The sequence below is a fragment of the Alexandromys fortis genome, unplaced genomic scaffold (genome assembly GCF_014885135.2).
Source record: "Alexandromys fortis isolate MF-2015 unplaced genomic scaffold, M_Fortis_MF-2015_v1.1 scaffold_51, whole genome shotgun sequence".
Classification (NCBI taxonomy): domain Eukaryota; kingdom Metazoa; phylum Chordata; class Mammalia; order Rodentia; family Cricetidae; genus Alexandromys; species Alexandromys fortis.
The window spans coordinates 2,950,541-2,974,577 of NW_026067925.1; the positions used below are offsets into that span (position 1 = coordinate 2,950,541).

General features: G+C 39.6%; 1 protein-coding gene across 2 annotated transcripts in view; it reads left to right on the forward strand.

The window, feature by feature from the left end:
* Fmn2 (formin 2) overlaps positions 1–24,037 on the forward strand; it is a 265,685-nt gene that overhangs the window by 192,519 nt on the left and 49,129 nt on the right. For both annotated transcript variants that reach the window (XM_050142986.1, XM_050142987.1), the window contains one exon: positions 3,987–4,038. In XM_050142986.1, coding sequence (XP_049998943.1) covers positions 3,987–4,038 — 52 coding nt within the window. The remainder of the gene's footprint in view (positions 1–3,986; positions 4,039–24,037) is intronic.

Below are 24,037 nucleotides of genomic sequence, written 5' to 3' on the forward strand. Positions count from 1 at the left end.
ACCAGGACCTGCATGGTTTTGCCCATGCTATACTCCGAATAACATACCTGCTTTGGAGAAGCATTGAAAATTTTGTTTGTTTTTAAAGACAAGTTCTTACTATGGAACTCTAACTGCCTTGGAACTCACTATGTAAACCAGACTGGCCTTGAACTCACAGCGATCCACCTTCCTCTGCCTCCCAAGTGCTGGGCTTGGAAGTGTTTGCCACCACACACAGATACATTGCACAATTTAAAGAAATTATTTTATCTTTGAGATTTTGGCATGTTCTCCCTAAATTCACCAAAAGCACTGTTCTTGGGGCAATTTTATTTACTGTTATGCCTCTTCAAAAATAATAAAAACAAATTTAGGAAGATTTTAGGCCCAGCCTATATTATGAAAATTGAGAATTCTCTAGGTATGTCAAATTCACTATGGAGTTGGATACAATGAGTGGGGGATGAACTCTTACATGAATTCTGAAATATAAATATTTTCCCTCCTTTCTTTTCTATGATGACTTGAGCATACGTTAATCATAATCTTTGTTAATAGTTGATTGTATATACATAGGAAATTACTGCCCCGAAGAACCCAAGCTTTCAAAACTCTCTACAGAATCATGTGCACCATTAGAAATTAACTTCAAGTAATTTGTTTTCTTTACTTACATGTGGCATGGGGGGAGTACGGGCATGTGTGTGGGTGCATGTGTGTGTGTGTGTGCATGTGTGTGTGTGCATGTGTGTGTGTGTGAGAGGCTCAAGGAACAATTTAGAAGATTCAGTTCTTTCCTTCATCTTTATATATCTCCTGGGGCTCAATCTCAAGTCACCAGGCTTGTAAAGTGTGTCCAGCGACTGAGCCATCTCACCAATCTGCTACAAGCGATTTTTATATCTCAGCAAAAAAAAAAATACTTCAAGAAATTTAAATATTCATAAAACATGTTTGTGGTACATGTAGAAAGTTGTCTTAATTTCTATGTCACCTTTAGCAAAGTCATAATGAGCATTGCCAGATGCAGCTGTGCTGAGAGTTTGGTCACTGTGCATAAATAGCTTGTGCCCCCCTTGGTGAAGGCAGATTTTTACTGCTTATATGACATTTGATTTCAGTTTTCTGGGTTCATCTTCAGTACCCCAAATAACCATAACTTGTGTGTGACTGAGTGAGTTAGCATCAAAATCTATGTTCATATCACAGTGAAACCTGTTATTTTGTGCAACTAGAATACTCTTTTTTTAATAAATGACCCCAAAAGGGGACTTTGACAATAAATTATTGTTTTGGTTTTTGTGCAAAGCATCATGCTAGATGATGTGTGCACCCCAACTTTTAAGGCATTTTGTTGTGTTGAACAAAGACCTGGCAGATACTGGGCAAATGCCCTACCACTCAGCTCCATGCCCCGCCCTTGGGTTTGAGACAAGGTTTCAAGGGTCAGATGGCCCGGAAGTTTGATCACCCAACTCCCAGTCTACGTCTCTATTCTACCAGATCTAGCCACCATGCCTCTCTCTCAGAATGTATTTTTTCCTTCAAATTACAATACAAAAGGAAATCTGCCCTGCTCCTTAAATGGTTGACTATACATTAAGAGTTAAAATTTGTCCTTTAATGTGTTTTCTTTGATCTCTAATTTGACTGTTTATCAAAGCTGATTACAATTTCAATATACAAATTCCTGTAGCTTGAAAATCGGGCAAAAATAGCGGATAGTAGAGAAGTCCCAAGCATCGCCTGTTATTCTAATTTGACTTTATTATTGTAGCATGGTTATTAGGTTTGGTAAGGAGATCTGTTTTTATGTTTTATTTCTTTGGTATGGATCAGTCTCCTGCCACATTGGATTAAAATGGTTTGGGTTTTAAATTTTTAAGCCAACTTTCTCAGGCACTGAAACAAGAGCTGTGTTAGTACACATCAAAAGGAGTTATTACTGTGAACTAGCAAGACTCACTTTCTTCCCTTTTACCATGATTTAAGAGCATACATTTTTTTGAAAAGCTGCAAGAATATATTTTCTGTATCTTGATAATGATGTCAAAACATTATAAAACAGTGGTTGGTTTACTTCAACATTTTAAAGATCTTCAATTCCTAAACTTAAGAAAGACATTTTCTTCACATATAATGTTTCTTGTAGACATTGTGCTAAATAATATGCATATGTTGACAGGTGAATCTAATTGCCAAAAGTCAGGTGGCTAACACTAACCTCATGGGAATTGAAGATAGCTCCTGGGAGTATCAGTTTCAGGGACTTTTAGTTTCATAAATCGTTTACTTGGATCTTCTAAAGTAGTCCAGAAATTATTTCCATCAGTTCTTTTAGTCTGTATATTTTTCAAGAAAACAAGGAAACGAAAAATGCCCTTTGTTAAAGTAGTGTTCATCCAGGCGGCCTTTGTTATTTCCCCGGGAAAGCACTCTCTATGACTCTAGAATTGTTTCCGGAAGCTAGCCTTGTCTTCCTGAGGTACTTCAGACTGGTGTTTATGAGTCTGTTCGTACTAGAGCCTTTTAAATAGAGTCTCTTAAGTGCACCTCAGTCTTTCCTGTGGCTAGTGACGGACCTGTAAGCTCATGTAAACAGTCTAAAGTACAACAAGGGAAGGGAAAGAAGGAAAAAATATCCCGCTGCCAGCTCAAATGATCCCTGTTAAGTTTTGACATCCACGGCAGAGACTGTCAGCCTGACATTGTGTCAGGACAATAGAGATGCTGTACAGACCTTCAGTCAGAGCAGTTGTGAAAACTGTAAAACTTTAATGAACCCAAGCTGCGCTATTGTGTTTCAAGTAGTGAGAGAGACGCTTTAACAATCCCCACAGGATCATGGGTTTTATTTGGTCAACACTGCCAATTTTTTATGATTGTAGAGTGATTAACTTACCCTCCTCCATTTTGCCTTCTGATTTCTTCAAATGGCCCCAAATATTACCCAAAGAATTATAAATAGACAACTTCTTTGTTTACTATTTAACGTATTTTTTAATCTTATACACATTTGCTTGTTGTGGGAGAGGCATTATGAAGACTATGTAGGTGTGGTAATGATGTTTTTCTGTGCTGCTCTATAGAGAAACTCTGGTGGCTCTCTAGCTGTGGCTGGGGAATGACCATAAAATTATTAACTTCTGAAGTTATCACTAATCTTTTACAGTCTTTCAGATAGACTGAATTTATTGAGCACATTGCTTAATAGTGCCTCTGAAACATTTATGCAAATATATATGCACGAAGAGGAAGATAGGAGTGTTGTAGAACATCATAACTTCCTGGAATGCTTGCTTCTCAATGAAAGTGAAAGGTGCCGTCATATGTTTTAGTTAATGGAGTTACTCTCTGATGTTTAAGTAATTTGAAATCCTCATTCCTGTCCTAAATCTGATACGTGAGTTCCTGTCAGGTGTCTTTATTTTTACGGGGAAATGAGTAGCACACATGAGGCTGAGTTTGAAGCTCAGTGACAGAGCACTGGTCTAGCACAGGAGAGGTCCTGGATTTGATCCCCAGCTCTGACCGAAGAATTACAGCAGAGAAGTGTGTGCATATTGACGTCCCCTTTTGGAGCAAGTCACAGTCAGTCACTTGAGAGCTGTCCCAAAGAGCATTGGCTACAAAGAGTGTAAAGTGTGTTTCACCCTCATTTGTTTTAGTTCCAACTTGGTATTTGTTCCTGTGCTCGAGAGAATTATTTTCAACTAATCTGTGGTATTTAGGTCCTGGCATATTCAGTGTAACTGTGAAAATAGTATTTCCATTCCTTAGGTCACTGTGCCAGAGCCAAATAAACTCATAACCTAAAAATTTTGGTTAGTCATATCAAAATCTTATATGCCCATATACTAGTGTTGTTTTAATTCCATTTAATAGTATTTCTAGCATATTGGTGACATTAATAGGGTTAAATCTACTCCATGTTATTCAGATTGTGTAGACTCTGAGATGGTAGAGCTCCATACCTATCTCACTTCTTTTTCTTGCATTTTCAGCTAAAATTGACCAAGAATCACAAGAGACTGCCCTGACAGAGACTCATAAATGGTAAGGTATTACTTTCCTTTAATACAATATTTCTTCCCGGGATAGCCGTATGAAAGATCTTAGTTTGTTTTGACCCTAGGAACCAGTTGTTGATTGTGGGGTTCTTTGGTTTTTGTTTTGTTGACTTACTTTCTAGCATAAAGATTCCATACATTGAAATCTAATGTAACAGTGTACTTTGGGTCCACAGTGAATTGTGAAGTCACTCTGACACATACTGCTATTATGTGCCACGTTGTAACACAGCTTCGCCTCTTTCCAGTGGGATCTAGAAATAAGGACATGCAGGATTATGCAAGATGTGGAGAAAATGCATTTGTATTGTTTGTCCTTATTTTTTGTTAACACAAAGTAATGGGTCTTCTTATGCCATATTCATAAGTAGGTATCATTGCACTTTGTTCATATTTGCTCCTCACTATCCTCTCCATCCCCTGCATTTTACTTTGCTGTATGTAACAATTTTGGTTGGAAATACTTTGGCTTTCTAAGCTTCAAATACACCATTCCATGATTTCCTGGCATTTAGGAATTGTGTCAAACAGTATGAAATTATTCCCATGTGTTTGTCTTTCTGAGTTGACACTTTTCTAGTACAGGTCTTCTTTTCTTTCTTTTGTGCTTTGCGCATCTTGATTGTAATATGTCATAGAGAAGTTCTGTCATCACGTTCATTTAGGATTCTAAAACCTTCTTGTGATTGGATTCCCATTTCTTTCCCAAAATTTGGGCGATTTTCTGCTCTAATGTCACTGACTAGATTCTCAATGACCTTAGTGTTCATCTCAGCTCTTGCTTTTATCCCATTGTAAATTTGGAGTCTTAATCATATCCCAAGGTTCTTGAAGGTGTGATCATGATCATTGACTTTTGTTTTTCCATGATGTTTGATATCACATTTCCTCAACCTTGTCTTCCTTCCTTGATGTTCTTTTCTCCGATTGGTTGAGTCTATGGTAATGATGATTTTTCACTGTTTCTTAGTTTTATTTAATCATACAGTTTTTCATTTCCAGCATTTCTTTATTATTATTATTATTAATCTCAGTTTTCACGATGATTTTCTTTTGGACATTGTAAACTTTTCATCCATACTGCCAGCTTTTGGTTTTGACTTTTCTCTCCAGATCTTTGATTGATCACATTCGCTTTAGCCACCCATTTACTTGTGATTTCTTTGAGATCATAGGTCAGTTTTACACACATAATTTTTAGATAATTTTATTTACTTCAGATTTTTAGCTCAGTAGTCACACTCTGTTTCTTCTTTATATTTGTGTTACATTTTATGCCTTTCTTGCTCACATATCTGCTCTAGTGTTATTTGAGGCATCTTTTTATTGACCAGCCTTCTCTCTGGGGCTCAGTTTCTAGCAGAGGTAAAGAGAGAATACAATCCCTGTAGATGAGGCTTCTGTTTCCCTTCTCCTGATTAAAGGCACAGGCCTGGAAACATAGCTTATCTCTTCTCGTCTTGTTCTTGTTCTTCTATCCCTAAGAATTTTTCTGTTCTCCTGTATCTTCCTTTTTTGATATCCAAAATATCTTCTCTCTCTCTCTCCTTGTCTTTTTTTTTAAATATTTATTTATTATGTATACAATATTCTGTCTATGTATATGTCTTCAGGCCAGAAGAGGGCACCAGACCTCATTACAGATGGTTGTGAGCCACCATGTGGTTGCTGGGAATTGAACTCAGAACCTTTGGAAGAGCAGGCAGTGCTCTTAACTGCTGAGCCATCTCTCCAGCCCCCTCTCCTTGTCTTTTGAATATAGTATTTTCTCCATATCCTGATTTTTCTTCTTTGTTCCAAATCATGGATGCAGCTTCTAATTTGTCATCTTATTCAGAAGACCTCAGGGATTTGCTTCAAGAGTAAAAATTAGAAGGGTTAGTGATAGAAAACTTTCATTTCAATATACAAAATAATTCCACAGAGGAATCCATGAACTTCCTTAGGTGAACTGCAATTCGAGAATGAGGGTTCGTAATTAGGGGCATGATTAGAAAATACCTCAGGAATCTCCATCTCAGCCCTCACTGCTCCTTCCTTTCAGACATTAGTCATTCTCTGGAGAAAATCTTTTTTTTTTTTTTTTTTTTTTTTGCAAAACATTAATAACAAAGAGAAAGACAAAGAAAATGGATATACAGAAAGAGAAGGGAGGGAAAGAGAGAGGAAGATCAGATAGGGGTAGGGGCGTCATGAAATTAAGGAAGAACAGAGAAGAAGTTGAATTAGTAAATCAGATCACATGCTTGTTGAATCTAGCAAGTCTAAAGTTAACCAAGCTAACCCGAGGGGCCGATGTTGCAATCTTGATTCTGAAAGCCGTCTGGAGACAGCTTTCCTTCCTACTTGAGCTCCTCAGCATAAGGACTTCAACTGACAGGATGGGGCCAGCTATGTTGTAAAAGAAATCCGTCATCCTTAAAGCCTACCGATCAGAGTGTTAACCACATCTCAAAGCTGCCTTCACAACAACCAGACTGGCGTCTCAACCCCGACTAGACATCGTAACCCACCCAAGGAAACCAGCTAACCATCACACTCAAAAGGGACTCTGACTGCTCCTGAGGAAATACTCTTATTAAATACATTCCTTTATTAGGCAAGTTCCTAATAGTCTTTGCTCGGATACCACCCATTTAGCAGCTCTTGAGTTGATTTCAAATACTGCGCTAGGCAAACTGATAAAAGAATTGGCAAGTTCTAAGGAAGTAAGAGCTGAAGGCCAGACATAGATCATAACAAAACACAAAGTCAATGAGTTGAAAACACTAATGATAAAATGTTTAGTACAACAGCCATTTTAATGTTTAGAAATGAAAATAAGTAATGGGTTCTCTGAAACATTTCACAGTACTCCAAAAATGAATCTTTATACAATTTCCCCAGCAAGACTATGTAGCAATCAATAGTAGCTCTGTGAAGAAAGGGAGCATAAACCCCTCCCAGGGCCTTTACTTTCGAGCCACCAGGCCTCTCAGATGCTACAGCTCTATACCTTATATTAGTATTAAAACTATCAGCTGACTAGTATTAACTGCGCTAAAAAGGATTAAATAACATGATCTCTGGTCTTTGGTAAGTGATTCATAGATGTTAGCTGCTGTGTTATTGTTGCACAATTATCGTCATCAGTGGTTAAGATAATATATGACGGTGGGGCTGCAGAGATGGGTCAGTGAGGGAGCTGCCTGCTTTGCAGTCCTGTCTGAGTTCAGCCTGTTAGCTCCCATGTAGAAAATTGATCATAGCCGTGTACATCTATAACCCCAGTGCTGAGAGTGCATAGGCGGCAGGACCCCTAGGGCTTGTAGACCAGCTTGTCCTGTAAAATGAGTGATTGACAGGTTCAGCAGGAGACCCTGCTAAGGTGGAAAGTTATAGAGAAAGATACCCCAATGTTAACTTCTAGTTTTCAAATAAACGCACAGATACACACACACACACACACACACACACACACACACACACACACACCTGGTGGTAGAAATAGACCACAGACAGGAAGCCATGAGGGCAAGAGGCTGTGCACCTCGGGTTCTGCTTGCAAGTGTCATTCTGGGAGAAGTTAGCCACTGTCTTCTTCCTGCTGCTCTGCCTAAGAGAACTGGCTGTATCCGGAATAGAATGGGAAATATTCCAAATCTAAAGACTATGTCAATAAAGGAACAAAAGTGGAGGTTTTGGCAGAGAAAAACCAAAGAGCATTCTTGTAGTCCATGATACAGCATAGCAGATAGCCAAGTTTGGCCAAACTATCAGAAATTTAACAGAAAGAGTGAGGGATGGAGACATCCAAGAAGGACCCTCCTGGAATCAGTTGATAGTGGAAGTTTAGAAGTCTGTGCTCTCCTGTGAACCTCAGACCCACATAGAACATACAAAAACCTTTTCAATCTGTACTGGGATCCCTTGCTTCATGTTGCAGCCATATAACCTCTGACCAACCTCTGTCTGAACAATCCTAACTCTGAGAACTCCCAGGATGCTAGAGTTAAAAATAAAATTTCACAATATTTACTCTTCATGACCCATGTTTGCCAGCATCAAGTAAATTTCTGCTTCTGGAAGAACTGAATCTAAGCCAGGAGAAATGTTTCTGCCTGGTGTGCTGAGAATGCCACTCAATCAGGTTGTCTGGCTCGTCTCAGGCTTATGGGGGAATGGGGAATGGTCAGTTTTCACCAGATGCTACCATTTCAGGTCGCCTTTATAGCTGTGCAGCCTTGGCTTTGTTCCGTACCCTGCCACCTGCCACACCCATCAGTGGGTCACCTTATAACTCAAAGCCTTGGTCTTTTATGACACTTCTTTGTGTTCCTGACTTGGCTCCCTACAGTCAGATAAAACGAGATAAAAGATACATAAAATCACTACATGTGGGGTCTAGGTATGTCAGTTCACTCAGCAAGGCCATTGAAAAGGAAAGACAAGAATTTGTCTTCATTTAGACCTACAGTGTCTCAGCTTCTTTCTATTTTTTCATCTCTATTCTTGCTATTTTCTATGTATCCTGTTATCACAAGCCAAATGAAATCCATCCTGGGGATAAGATTGGGAACAAACAAACGTGGTCAGTTTGTGTAAGTCTGTGCTCCCAAACTTGCTCTTCATTCCCCAGCCTTCCATTAGCCCCTTCTGACCTTGGGATAGAAAATACACTGGAGGATTCCATTTCTGTGAATGCACTGACAAACTCTCAAAGGAATTTTCTGCTTAATTCCTGCATGGTTGGTTGGTTGGTTTTTATTTAAATCTGGGTGATATGGTAAATGCTTGAAAGACTTAGGTTGTGTTCTGTGAGTGATCCAGTGAAAGCCTGGGGACAGGTTTGATGTTAGAAATGACTGTCATGTATAAGTAGTAAGAATTGCTAAGTCAGGCTTCCAATGTTTGAAGGCTAAAGTAAGACCATACTCCTTCACTGAATACTCTTCCTCTGTCAAAAGAGAAGTGTATCAAAAGTTTTGAAGCACCACACCACACTGTATGCTCACAGAGGCTCCTGAGAGAGAAGGTAGGATTGTGAAATGCTTGTAAACTAAATGAATGTATGTACATCACATGCATATACAAACCCACAGACGGCAAGCACACATAATTTCACACACGTACACCACACACACACGGAGGGAGAGAGAGATGCAGGTGGGGACACACATATAGAAATGAAGTCCAAAATGTCCACACACACACACACACATACAGGTGGGCATACTCGCAGACAGGCAGATATGTATGCATACACTACACAGAAATATACACTATCACATATACACATACATACAAGTATACACATGCAACCATACAAGTGTACACACACATACACACATTGGCACATGCCCACAGGATCAAGCTTGCTTTGAAAGAAATTACACCCACAGGCCTTTGTGTTACATCTTTGGAACTCACCGAGGCCAGCTGGCCTGGGTCTGAAAAAAGCCCGGGATAAAACAGGACTCACTGAACATAGCGGACAATGAGGACTACTGAGAGCCCAAGAACAATGGCAATGGGTTTTTGATCCTACTGCACCTATTGGCTTTGTGGGAGCCTAGGTAGTTTGGTTGCTCACCTTACTAGACCTGGATGGAGGTGGGTGGTCCTTAGACTTCCCACAGGGCAGGAAAACCTGATTGCTCTTTGGGCTGAAAAGGGAGGGGGACTTGATTGGGAGAGGGGAAGGGAAATGGGAGGCGGTGGGGGGGAAGAGACAGAAATCTTTAATAGGTGAATAAAAAAATAAATTAAATAAAAAAAATAAAATATCTAAAATGAAGAAACTATGATCAAGAAAATCTTAATTATTGTCTAAATAAGATACACTGATATTTTCCATTTTATTATTTCGTAACTAAATAAAGTACGTAAGAGAAATTTTAGAATTTTAGAAATTTTAAAATATATATTTAAAGTTTTTTCTTATATTCCACTTACTACCATGACAGCATCATATACTAATTTGTTTATTCACACATTTTTCTATTCTACAAGTGGCCCTTGCGTTCTTACTTACCTGAATAAAGTATGCTCCTTCTAAATACTCAGAATATCTCCTAGACATCTGCAGATGAGATGTGAGCCATCTCCCAAACTCAGATATAAAATGAAGTGGATTCGGCATGTGGTTGTATTTCAGTAAGCAGGGTGTTGTAAAGACCGGCTGTATCCCGGCCATGTTTTCATTTCAGTCTCCACCTTATTTATTTGTAATTATCACAGACACTTTCTTCAATTGTGGAAGTGTATCAGCAAGCAAAATACGTATTTCTTTTCCCACAGAAGGGCGTGATATTGGAGTCAGCTCCCAGGCAGTGAAGACAGAAATTTGGTATTGAAATAAGAAGCGGCGGCGGGGCTGCGTCCCCAACACCCCGGCCGCTTGGCTAGCTCATGCCCGAAATTACAACACACAAACTGTATTCATTTGAGAACTGCTTGGCCCCTGAACTCTAGCCCTTACAGGCTAATTCTTGCACCTGGACTAGCCCATTTCTAATCATCTGTGTAAGCACCCCAAGGTGCGCTTACCGGGAAGAGCCTAGCCTCCGTCCATCATGGTGTCTCTGCTCCAGAGTGCAGAGCTGTCAGGTCTCTCCGGGAGCAGAGCAGAGTCTGACCTCACTTCCTCTTCCGCCCAGCATCCTATTCTGTTTATTCCGCCCACCTATCTTTTAACCTATCAGGACCAGCAGTTTCTTTACTGCTCAGCCAATGAAATCAACAGATTGATATATGACACTCCCACATCAATTTGGAGATTCCTGATAAATTTTCTTTTATTTAAGTTTAAACAGTGAGGAAACAGAGGCCATAAAATCAGTCGATCCACACTCTGACATCCTTAGTGCTTTAAAAATGATGGCCAATTTCAACTTGTTTTCTTTGGATTTACTCTATTTCTTCGAATTCATAGTCAAGAACCATATCCGGGATGCATCTAACTCTGAACGAGAAAAAGAATGGCTTATAGAAACAATCTTCATGCCAGCAGCCAGAAGCGTTAGTGTCACTGAATCCATTTCTAGATTCATCAAAACTGATAGAAGAGATTACAAAGCAAAATTAAAATTATATTTAAACTATTCTGTTCAGTGGCTTATTTTCCTGTGTGCAATATTCTGGGTACCATTCTGGGTAAAGGACATCACAGAGAGAAAGGTCTAATGCCTGATACCCATGCACACAGCCAACAGTTAGGGGCAGCCCAGACTTTAAAGAACACATTCCTCTGGCTTTTGTGTACATTTTACACATTTCAGTTGAAGATACTTGCATTTTATATTCATAAAAAGTATGTATGTGTGTACATATATATATATATATACATGTGAGTATACATTTCTACATGCGTTACTGAAATTTTGACATCTACTTTTTCTAACACCTTAAAATTGTTTTCTCTACATTTATTTGTGTGTGAGAGAGGAAAGAGAGAAAGAAAACATGTCTAGAATATGTCTGTGGGTGTACAAGTGTCACGTACACATGTAGAAGTCAGAGGACAATTTGTGTAAGGTGGTTGTCTCCTTCTGCCATGTGGGTCCCAGAACTCCAACTCAAGTTATCCAGCTCAGCTGTCTTGCCAAGCTCCTCTAACTGTTTTTATAATGTTTCAGAACAGACATCGCTTTCCTGGGGGAGCTAAAAATAAAGACTAACTGTAAGCAATCAGTGTTTCTTCCTCCCTTCCTTGTGTTCAGGGTTGACTCCAATCTTAGGCACATTAGCTCTGTTCTGCACTAGTCACACCCTTAGCCCCTGTAGCTGATCTCACCGTAAGACAATAAAGAATTTTTAAAGTAAAGAAACAGTTAAGGTTTGGGTGTGGGGTGGTGTGCTAGTACATTCTGTTTTCTGGATCTGACATGGCCTGGCCATTGCAGTCATGGTCACAGAAGCTATGTCTACCTGTGTGAAGTCTGCACACAGAAAATAGTATCAAGGTAGGAAGGGGAAGGTAGCTGTGAAGTGGGGTGAAGGGTGATGAGCAGGAGTGAGGGGTGATAGGAGAAAGTAAGGCGTGTATGAATTGTATATATTATGTACATGTCTGAAATTGTCAAGGAATGTAAAAGGGGAAAAGATCAATTATCACAATGCTATTAAAGTAATAAATTAATGTTTTCTAGCATTATTCCTTGATGAATCTTATTCTACATAGCTTATAATTTACTTAAACTATCTCATTAGTCTTTTAAGATTAATTTTAGGAATTAGGGGACAGGATTTTACTACTTAGCCCAGACTAGTCTTAAAGTCCTGAGACTTCTGCCTTACAGTTCTGAGAATTGGGATTGCAGGTGTGTGCCACCATGACCCAACCTTAAGCCCCCTTAAAGAAAATATAGTAGATACTCCCTCCATTAATATTTTATTTAACTATAATCAGATATTGGAAACAACCAGTGATCAAAAATAAGAGATAGTAAAAAAAAAAAAGGAAAGCTAATTTTTAGAAGAATTTTAATTCACAAATTTTAAAACTTAATACTATTTCTGCATGCAATATTGCTGGAATGATATTTTACCATAGCCAAGATTGCATAACAAATGAGTTGACATGGAAAAATGATCTTCCATGCAAAATAAAGACAAAACAGAAAAGGCGGGAGAAGGGGGGTGTAGCTGTTCGTTCCAAAGGTTTCATATAGTATATAACTGTTCATTCATCATGGGAGGGAGAATATTTAATCAGTCGTGACTGATGCACACATACTTTATCATGTTTAGTGACGTTTGGAGTGTCAGTTTGTAAAGTGTTTATCCAAGGAATGGACTTCTGGCACAAGGACGAAATGAAAAGTGAAATGTTTAGTTCCTAATAGGCATATTTTTCAGAATCTTTCCGAGTAACTATCCAGAGATGAATAGAAAGACCACAGGTCTTGTTTATCTGCTGATGCTGGCAGGCCATGCAGGCTCCAGCCTGGTGTTAAAACTGAAGTGACATGGAATGTCTTTGCAGAACCCCCAAACAATGACATCATTCCCCTCGCAATATTGATAAAGTCAAGCAAAGTTGGAGTTTCTGACTTCCCAATTTGGATTTTTGACTTAACTACTTCAGATCCTGCTGGAGGAACCTCATAGAGAGAGATTGTAGAAACCTGTAAACCTGCCTTTTACCTTCGGGTCATGTGGTATCGTTTAGATCAGCACTTTGTAAAAGTGGGTTTGCTTCTGAGGCAGCATCATTTAATTTTTTTATAGAAATCGATTGTCCTTTTATCATTGTGAGAACTGTGGCTCCCTCTGCAGGTTCCGTGGTTTTTGAGGGAAGGTGATGACTGTGAAATGGTCTTACTTTCAGCTTTTATGCATTCTGAATAGGAAATAAGAATGTTAGTGTGCTCCCCCCAAGTTAGAGATAAAAATTGTAAGGGAACATCCATTAAAACTTTTCTGCTCTTTTATGCATTTATAATAAGAAATGGCAGTTTCATGGAGTCAAGTTCTTCCATACTTCAATATTTAAAAATAATTGGAGGTCTACACTAGACAAAACTATCTCTAGAAGCCCCCACAATGATAAAGCTTAGAACTCCCAGACTCTTTCCTCCTAGAAACAAGAAAAATAGTCATCAAAGCACTATGGTTTTAGTGGAGTTTCTAATCATGATTCCTTAGACATATATGTGATTCATGCTAGAACAAGAGGGAATAAGGCAAAAAAGAAGGAGGATAGAATCTTTGTAGTTTCATTCTTTAACAAATAGAGAGCAGAAGTAGGATAGAGGTTAATAATTGAAGTTGTCAAGTGTATTTAAGCATAATACAAAATTCATTAGGATGTCCAGCCTGAGAAGTCATGCCTCCAGCATGGTCGAACAGAAGAACAAAGGAAGCTGGTGAGTAAGAGCTATCCAAAAAAAAAAAAAAAAAAAAATAGTCTGACATTAATCTAGGTTTTCTTTTCAGCAAGAGAAGCACAAAAAAGTGCAACAGTTATAGATGATTTATTCTAGACAGGCATTTCTCCAGGGAGGTTAGAATATTCTTTAAAGAACTGTAATTCAATCAGGTGTGGTGGTGCACATCTTTAGTCCCAGCATTTGGAAGCAGAGCCAAGCAAATCTCTGTAAGTTCTAGGACAGCATCGTCTACAAAGTGAGTTCCAGGACAGCCATGGCTACACAGAGAAACCCTATCTTGAAAAACAAAGCAAAAAAACAAACAAACAAAAATTGTAATTCAAGTGAGTCTGCCATTGGTTTTAAAATATACAAAAAAAGAACTGTTAAATTAAATGACAGCCACAAGGCAGTACTGGAGGCTTACAGAACCCAAGGCAAAGACCTATATCCCCACCATGACAAGGTGTATGTTGCTGTAGTTAAGTTCAAACTCTGGGATGTGTTTCTGGACGTCAAATTCTGATTTTTCCTTTAAAATGGCTTCCTTAAGGGGGTGCTATTGAAATCTCATGCCTCCTCCATCTTTTCCCTCTAAACCAGGGCCAGTAAACTGCTGCTCTGCAGAGAGTGACAATGAGTTACCACAAATAACTGAAGTCTATGTCTTCTCTGTGGCTATTATTGTAAAGCCCTGAGCTCCTAAAGGATTGTGGTTACCCCAGCCTGGGTAATGTGAGGCAATGTGACAATAAGAGAGAAGGAAAAAGACGACATTCCAACCCTTCTGAAGAGGGATGGAACAGAAAGGAGAGTTCATACGACAGTAAGACCAATGGCATACTCTCTTGAAAAGAGATCATTTGTGACAGTAATGCATGAACTTTCACAACCTGAACTCTGTTTTCACTGCGAGAACTTTTACACCATAAAACTCTTACGTCATCTGATTTCCGCCTCTCATGGTTTGAAAGTTAATTCAACGTTTAGCTTGAAGACATGAGCTGATTTGCTCACTGTTTGAAAGACAATATAGTTGTAGTCTTTGCCCAGTGGAAGTTATGGCTAATTTCACCTTGCAGACTTGAAGTAAGGGTGAGAAGAGAGAAATTACCAGATACTCCACCAACTCTGAGAGTAAAACACCCAACAAGAAGATGGCCATGACTCCTGGGTATATGGCAGGCTCACTCATCTCTCATTGCTCAGTTTCCTTCATTTGTTCTGAGACCTCACTATGATCTAGTAGATACTGTATTTAACACAATAACAACATACAATAAGTGTCCTATCAACACAGGCTTTACTTCCCTCCCCGACACCATGCATTTTTCTGCATTTCAAACAGCAATTTCCTGTGTGAGACTGAGGTCAGCTTCCCATGCTTGGTCACACAGTCTCCTAAGGAAAAACATTAGCATATTTTCAGGGAAAATGTGTTTTAAGTCCTCTGGTAATACTGTGGCGCAGAAATTTTCATCTGTACTGAGTTTTGAAAGTGAAGGGTTATTACCGACACAGGAAACCCTAGATTAGTGTGAATGGATGCGAATTTTGCATGCTCCATCCAGAAGATTGCCAAACCCTGTTGTATATTATTTAACTCACCAAAGCAGTTCCCAAAGTGAGTGGGAGTTCTTTTACAGTGTTATGAAAATCTAACCTTGCAAAATAATCTATAAAGTCCTTTTTGTTTGTCTCTTGGCTCCTGTCCCCCACATTGCTCGCAGAATTGGGGGAAGGAGGACATGAGCTGATCAGAATCATTTGTGATGGTACTTTAAGTGAAAGACCTTTGGAATATTTGACATGGTGTTCAGAATTGGTCTAAGAAACACTCGAGAAGCTTGGCCAGGAGACCGTGGCTTACTCTTACTCCAAGTCAAGGCCCTCCATAAGAGCATGGAATGAGTGAGGCAGTGTGAATAACTGAAATAAGAAAATAATTTCAATAAATCAGGGAAGAAAGGAAGAGATATGGTGAATAATTTACAAGTATTATTTCCTCATGTTTTAGCAAGTGCTGTAGATGAGCATGGGGCCCATTGTTGCCCCATGCTCTGTTTTATTACCTGGAATTAGTTGCCAACATTTTCATAATGATTTTCCTTTTGATTATTAAGTGACAACTGAGTGTGAATGAATTAATATTGGGAATATAGGTTCTTTGTAGTGATGACGTTGAGAGCTTCAAATATCGATCCAGGGAAATTGAGCACTGAGAGCCTGTGAGACATCTCATCCAATGAAAGACCTTGCTGTCACACCTGATAACCTGCTTATAAGCTCATACGACTTCTCTGTAATGGTTCTCTGGAACATGCTATGGGTTGGTAGCAGGATGAATTAATATTCTAACTGAAATCTCTTCGTTTTATTTCAAATATGAAGCCAGGCTTGGTAGTACATCTGTACTTAATCCCAGAACTTGAGAGCTAGAGGCAGGAGGATTGGGAACTCAAGGTCATCCCTGGCTATGTAATAAAGTCGAGGCCAATTTGAGCTCCATGAGGCTCAGTCTTTAGAAACAGGAACAGGAGGGGGAGGAAACACATGTGAGTTTCTGCGAGCTGTTCTGTTTAAGTAGCTAACTCAGATATAAGATCAAGGAATCTCAGCCTCATTTAAAAAAAACCACCTGTAAACTACGTATTTATATGTCACATTGTACACTTTCATACGTGTTTAAAAATGTATGTGTGGGGCGTGTGGCTGAGCACCTGGAATCCCAGCACTTGAGGAGGATGCAAAGAGAACTGAGATCAGGACCAGCCTAAGCTACAGAGCAAAAGCCTGTCTCCATGTGCGTTTTCCTTTCACACTATTATAAGAAATGTGAAATTCTTGCGTGTTTCCCTGGGTCAGTCAAACCCAAGTTTATGCACATGCTAGGCAAGCTCTCCTCCACTGAACTGCATCCCCAGGCCTAGTGTTCTGTCTTCGTGCCTCACAGGCTTGCACTGCTAATGGGAATCTCTTGCTAGTTCACCGAGCAGCATGCACAGATGTGCACAGTCACTCAGCATTGTAGCATTTATGTAAGCCCATGATATATTTTACATTGCATGTTATCAGCAGACGTACCATGTAATAAAGGAATCAAGTAACGGCGTTCAGTAGTTAAAAGCGTCTACTGGCTTCCTAAGTCTGCAGCAGGTAAAGCGTCTACTGGCTTCCTAAATCTGCAGCAGGTAAATATCACATTGCTTCAATGGCAGCATGTTTGCATAAGTTATGATTGAGTAGGCATCGCAATTCATTCAGAGCATGAGGGACTATAGATGTACAAAACTTTTACATTAAAATGTCTAAAAAATAAGTAGCCATAAATAATAATCTACTTTAATGCCACTCTGACCCTTTCCAAAACCATTAATTTATGGGAAAATTTGTATAAGTGTCTAAATTTGATAGCTAAAATAAGGTATAATGCTAATTGTAGAGTACAGATTTAATTTAGTCATTAAAGAATGGATATTGGGCCTGAAAGATGGTTCAGTGAGCACTTGACATATAAGTTTGGGGACTAATGTTCAGATTCCTAGAATTATACACACATGCGTGCACACACACACACAAACACATGTAGATATGCATACATATTGCACACACTAGCACATGCAAAAATAAGTAAATAAAAACCATAGAAATCTTGTCTCCCAAGTAATAGCACATAAATCAGGGCATGGGGATTTATTGTTAGCTATTAATGAAAAATAGATGTAAAAAGATAATGCCATTTTTTTTCTTTGCTATTTCCCAACTTCATCCTATAACAAAGGTACCTATATCCAACATCAGAAACAAAAGTACTCCTGGTAATGTTACTTCTTATTCCTCCCTGAATAAACCTAAAAGCCTGGAAAACATTAACAAACAATGACAGCAGGAAACCAAGATATTTTGAAATAATTGGAGAAGGGTTTCTAGACCCTAAAGGCAAAGTTAATGTTAGTAGAATAAGGTAATTCTAAATGCTCACATGAGTTTCTGGATTTTTACCTCAGTTCACCAGCCTCATACACCCCTGAACTATGAAGGAAATAAACGTTGAAATTAAAAGTAACTGAGCGGATCTATTGGGAAATACTAGTCTTATTTAGAACAGGGCCAAACCTTGCCAGCGTCTTAGCCACAGACTGTTACTGCTCATTTCTATTTTGGTAGTTTATTTTTAAGTGATTCATTGTCTTTGGTCTTCTGAGTAACAGGGCAGAGGAAACAATCATCAAATCAGTTTAAGCTTTCCCAGGCTTGTTAGCCACTTATTTCCTCATACGAATTCTTCCTTTCTAATTCATTTCACTTTTTATTATCTTGTATTAAAGAATCCCCCACCCTTACTTGAGCAAGAAGCTCTAATGAAACTCAGTGGGCCCCACATAAAAGGGAGACTTAAAAGAAGACTTGCTGAGAAGTGAACTCCAGTGGAGAGGAAGAAGGACGGCGGAGGGGCAGAGGGGTGGAAATGGGTAAAATTCATAATATGATATAATAATATAAATGCATAAAATTGTCAAACAAGAATTTTGTGTGTGTGTAGATGTTTCTGTAATGCCAGTTCCCTGTTATCCCTTCAGGCACCGTCTGGCGCGCCTTAGGAAGATGGGAGATGTGATCCTATCTTTCTCTCTCTTTGCTCCTATGCAGTCCCACTTGCCCTTGGTTGTGATCCTAACATCTTTACATTACAGCGCTGAATTAAGAGGGATGTCTAGGAGCCATGTGATAGATCACATACAGTATTTTCAGAGTGGAAATCCACAATTTACTCTTTTCTGACAGTGGACAGTTTGTTAAAACCAAATCCTGTATGAACTGACTTTCCCTCAGAACACGGAGAGCATGGCTCCACAGTCTTCTCCTCGCCGGGGCTATTTCTAAGCCTGCTAGCATTCTTATTCTCAACAGCCCCCCCTCCCCCCGTGTCACATGAATTTTGTTTCCTTTTCTCTCTTAGAAGCACTTAGGTTCCTCTTTGAATCTGGTGTGAAAGTACATCCTGGGACCCAGGAGGCCTCACCCTTCTGTAAACTTCATTGCGTTTGTTTCTCTTTTGGGAACCCCATCCCCCCCCCCCCTCCTTCTAGAAGTGGTTTAGAATTATCCTCAGATTTCTGATACTTGTGGCTGAGGTTGTCGATGTGAAAGAAATTTGGAGGGAGGTAAAATAAGGTGCGTGAGATGTGTATAAACCAAACAAGTAGGAATGCTGAGTGCTTGGTTCAGGGGTTGAGGGCCAAGCTCTGGTGGAGGGTGGTACAGCATCATTGGATATGAGCAATACAGTAGCTAAGGGGGTGCTGGAGATCACTCATCAGTGGCCTAAAACCTAAATTTTCAAAATGCCTCATTTGCACTGCTAGTAGAAGATGGGTGGTACATAACAGGTAGGGAAGCCTGTTAAAAGTGAAAAGAATACACTGGTAGGTGGCACATTCCGGGAGTCTAGCTAAGGAGAGTAAAAAAAAAAACAGTTCATCAGCACCTTGAGTACCCAAAGATACAGTCATTGGTTTTAGTACAAGAAGACAATGTGGACTCATATGAAAATTTATTTTATCTGTGTTTTGGCCTACTTTGAGTCATTGAGTCAGAAGCTGCATTGTAGTAGACCAAAGAAAACAATTAGAAATTCTGAGACTGAGCTACTTTTTATAGGAAGATTTGTGGAGGACAAAGGTGACAGGATAGTCTGCGTTTTATTTTTAATTTTTTTATTTAAAAAAACCTACCTTTGTGGGGGGAGAAATGGGAGGCTGGGAGGAGGCGGAAACTTTTTTTTTTCTTATTCTCAATAAAAAAATATTTAATGAAAAAAAACCCTACCTTTTCTTATTTTACATACCAATCCCAGTTTCCACCCCCTCCCTTCTTCCTGTTCCCTTCACCTTTCCCTTACCCATCCCCCCCTATCTACTCCTTAGAGAGGGTAAGGCTTCCCATGGGGAGTCAGCAAAGTCTAGCACATTGCTTTGAGGCAGGGCCAAGGCCCTCCTCACTATATCTAGGCTGAGCAAGGTATCCCTCCAAAGAGAATGGGTTCCAAAAAGCCAGTACAAGCAGTGGGAATAAATCCTGTTCTCACTGCCAGTGGCCTCACGGTCTGCCCCAGCCATACAACTGTCACCCACATTCAGAGGATCTAGTTTAGTCCTTTGCTGGTTCCTTCGCTCTCAGGTCAGATTTGGTAGGCTACCATTAGTTCAGGTAAGCTGTTCTGTTTTTAAATCGCAAGCACACCTGGGAGCAATTAGATTAGGTGAGTCTCTGGCCAGGCTTGAGAAGGGTTACCTTCTTTTGCTGGAAGTGGACAGAGACCTACCCTAAAGGAAAGCAGCCCTGCTCCCTGCTTGCATCCTGAGCTGTGTAAAAAGAGTCCACTAACTGAGCATAAGAATCACTCATTGTCTGCTTCCTGAACTCAAGTATGAACAGACCTGCTGAAACACCCCTGCCACTAGGACTTCCATCCCATGAGAAACTAGACCCTTGAACTGGAATCCAGAATCAGAATAACTCTTTCTTCCTTAACCCTTTTCTTTAAAAAAAAAAAAAAAATCAAAACATGTTAACATGAACTCAGACCTATCTCGTGTATTTTCATCACATTCCCTTCCCATTACCCTCTCTTGTTCCCTCCACACCTGATGACTTCTTCCCCCTTAGTTTACATTTTCTAATGGGAGGAGGACATGTTTTCCCAGGTGGAAAAGAATAGGAAAGCAGATGGTTAGAGAAGAGAAAGCTGAAGGGTGGGCAGCAGGTTATAAAACCATTGGAGGTACAGGTTGGTGACATCTTGGTGATTGGACTTTTTATATTTGGAACTTGTAGGAAATAGTCTTAGAGACATGAAGTAGGAGTAGAATAACTTTCCCTGTTGCTACAAACTGTTTCCCTCTCTCCAAAAATGTTAGGATGTTAAAGAATCCAGTTAGCCTGCAAACAGTTCTGTTTAGTGCTTGCTTTTCACCTTAACAGCTGTTGGGAGATGCCTTGCTCGCTCTTATGAAGAAGGTATTTTCTCAGTATGGCAGAGCTGTGTAGCTTTCAGCATGCCAGGAATATCTTACAAATACTGTTGGGCTAGTGAAGCAGAGATTTATCCAAGCACTGAAAGTACATTTGGAAATGCCAAGTCTTATTGGAGTGTTGTTATTTCCCTTCCCTGGCCTCGCAGCTCTGAGCTGGCGTCGGAGAGGAATTTGAGTTCTGGTGGGCACAGTCCTGATGAGTCCTGTTATCTGTGAAGGGAGTTCTGTCACGTCACGTGTTTCCAATTGTTAATGCACCCTCTGTCCTAATTGTACTGATCCAAAATGAGGGCTGGGAGGGTTTTAAAGTCCTGATTCAACTAGGTCTCCCAACCTCTCATGAAGATGTTGGGTCAGTTTTTAGTGCCCATGTTGCAGGTGAGAAAATGGAGAAAGAGAATTTTACTTCTGACAAAATGACTTCTCCAGTGTTGGGGAGTGAAGTGGTGCCTGCCAAGAAATGAATCCTGGCCTTCTTAAAAGTTGAATGTGAAATGAGTAATAGTCTATTGCCCAATTCTAGGAGTTGATTATGAAATGTTAAGCCCTAATGAGAGATGGATATTTGTTGAGATGTTTTACTCTTTTGGCAAGTAATGTGTCCCTTCTTTTGACTTTGTATGCCCCCCATAACAATGTGACAATAAAACTAGCAATATATGTTTAACACCTTTGTAATGTGTGATAACGTATAGATAGGCAATATTTATGTTGACCCTATTTGCAAGTATCGTCATTACCTTTGTACCCATGAATATCCAAGAGACAAAAGGAACAGGAGACAAATTTATAAGCTCACCGAAGTCTATTGCTTGCAACTATATGTCTTGGGATCTAAAACTGGAGATTATCTGTTGTAATAAATGTTTTTCTGGGATGGTTATAAGCAGGATCTTGTGCATTTTGAAGACTAATGCTAAAATACATAAAAGCTTCCCTATCTTAAGCCCAGTGGCAGTGAAGATTTCTGTGACTAAAGGGAAATCTGTTGTGTATTAGAATGTGACTGTTTCTCTATATTCTATGGTCATTACGCCATAAAATGAAAGTGTGATGTTAGAAGTGTCACATATCTCCCTAAGAAACAGGCTGCACTAATGCAGCTTAATTGTACATGCAGAGTCACGTCTAGAAAGTCCCTTGTTCTGAAAAAGTGGTGACCAGATGGTTGTTTTCTAATATTGAAGTTGGTTACTGACCTGAGACATCTACCTTACTTGTATTATGATGGAAGCAATACCACATTAACGTAACCTCAGCTCTGTGTTAATGAAGTAGATACTGGGAATAATTTAAGCACTTTAGTATCTAGGGCAAACACTAAGAATGATGCTCCTAATCCACAAGATGCTGGTCCAGTAAGCTGGACCCCTGCAGAGCATTGAAGTAGTCAGTGAGGAATTAGTGTGGACTTGATGGCTACCATTAGAGTACAGCCAGCTTCGACATGCCATGAGACTTTGTTGTAGACACACCTCTCCCCAAACTCTTATTGACAGCTCCTCCAGACTCCTTAACCTCTGTTCTCCCTCTGCTTTAGACCCTGTTTCTTCTCAGCCTCAAATTCAAACATTAAGTCTATGAGAGGAAAGCCCAACTGCCCTCTGCCTCACCGCACATACACGTTCCTTCTCCTTTGCTCATTTTCATATGGATACTCTGCCTGTCTTAGTTTCAATTCATGTTAAGATAAAAAAAAATGCCCCAACTAAAGCAGCTTAGATGAGACTGGGTTTATTTTAACACGGGAATCTAGTCTATAGTTCATCTTGGAAACAAAGTATCAGTGACAGGACCTTGAAAGAACTGCCGAGCTGCATCTAGAGTCAAGATCAGAGAGCAATGAATTAATGCACACGTTCATGGTCATGCCCAGCTAGTCTCCACTCACATATAGCTCAGGATCCGCTGCCTGGTCATAGCATGACCCTCTGTGGGCAAATCTTCCCACCTCAATGAAGTAATGAAGAGTGTCCTCCATAGGTATGCCCGTACGTCCACCTGATCTAGATAATCCCTCCTAGACACTGCCTTCCCCAGGTGGTTCTACATTGTGTCAAGTTGACAATTATAACTCCACTGATATAAGTTACCTCCCTTGGGTCCCTTTGCCTCCTGGTTTTTATTTTTCTGTTTTTTAAGAAAGGGTTTTTTTCTGTGTAACAGTCCTGGTTGTCCTGGAACTCATTTTGCAGACCAGGCTGCCCTTATATTTCTTATATTATACCATACAATAGGTAATTAACAAGCAAAGGACAGAACGCAGCTTCTTGTCGAATACATTTTCATGCTACTATTTAAAGCTATCCTCGTACACCCTCCCTTTGGCATTAATGCATATCTGTGTCTACTCTAGTGCCATGACCATTTTTTTTTTCAGCAAATTTGTCTTCTTTATTGATCATGTCAAATGATCAGATATTTTGGGTCATGAGCCATCTCCCTATTATTTTTTATAATTAAATTGACTTGTTTGCTTTTCAATTCACATATTTCTACACTCTAATATTTCTATTTTATGAACTGTCCAGGTATTTTGCAATTTTTACCAGTTGCATGAAAAATAAATAAGTTTATTTTCGATGTTTGTTAACATTTTTACAGCTATTATGTTGTTTTAAGTTCTACTTTCTAGGATTGATGAGCTTTCTCAGAATGTAAAGACACCTGTTACCAAGCCTGACAATCTGAGTCCAGCCTCTGGGATCCACATAGTGAAAGGAGAGAATCAACTCCCAGTAGTTATTCTCTGGCGTCTATATACCCAACCTGGCATCCAGGCATCCAACACTGATTCACATTCAGTGTTGTATAACACTGTCCTCTGAGGCCAAACAGTTGATGTATTCATAAGATTAGCTGTGCTTGCTTGTAAGAGTCAATTATGACTGATTCTATGAACTGCTGACCGTTTCTTCTTCTAGGTGGGAAGGTCATTAGACAATTACCTGAGGATGACACTCAGTCATTTCTATGGAATTTTTTTCTAGTTGCCTTTGCCCTCGAGGTCTCAGGGAGAGGCTAAAATATGTAAGTAGTGTTAGGGGCGAGAACCCATATTCTATAGAGCCATGGTGCATCTACTTTAGGGTCACTC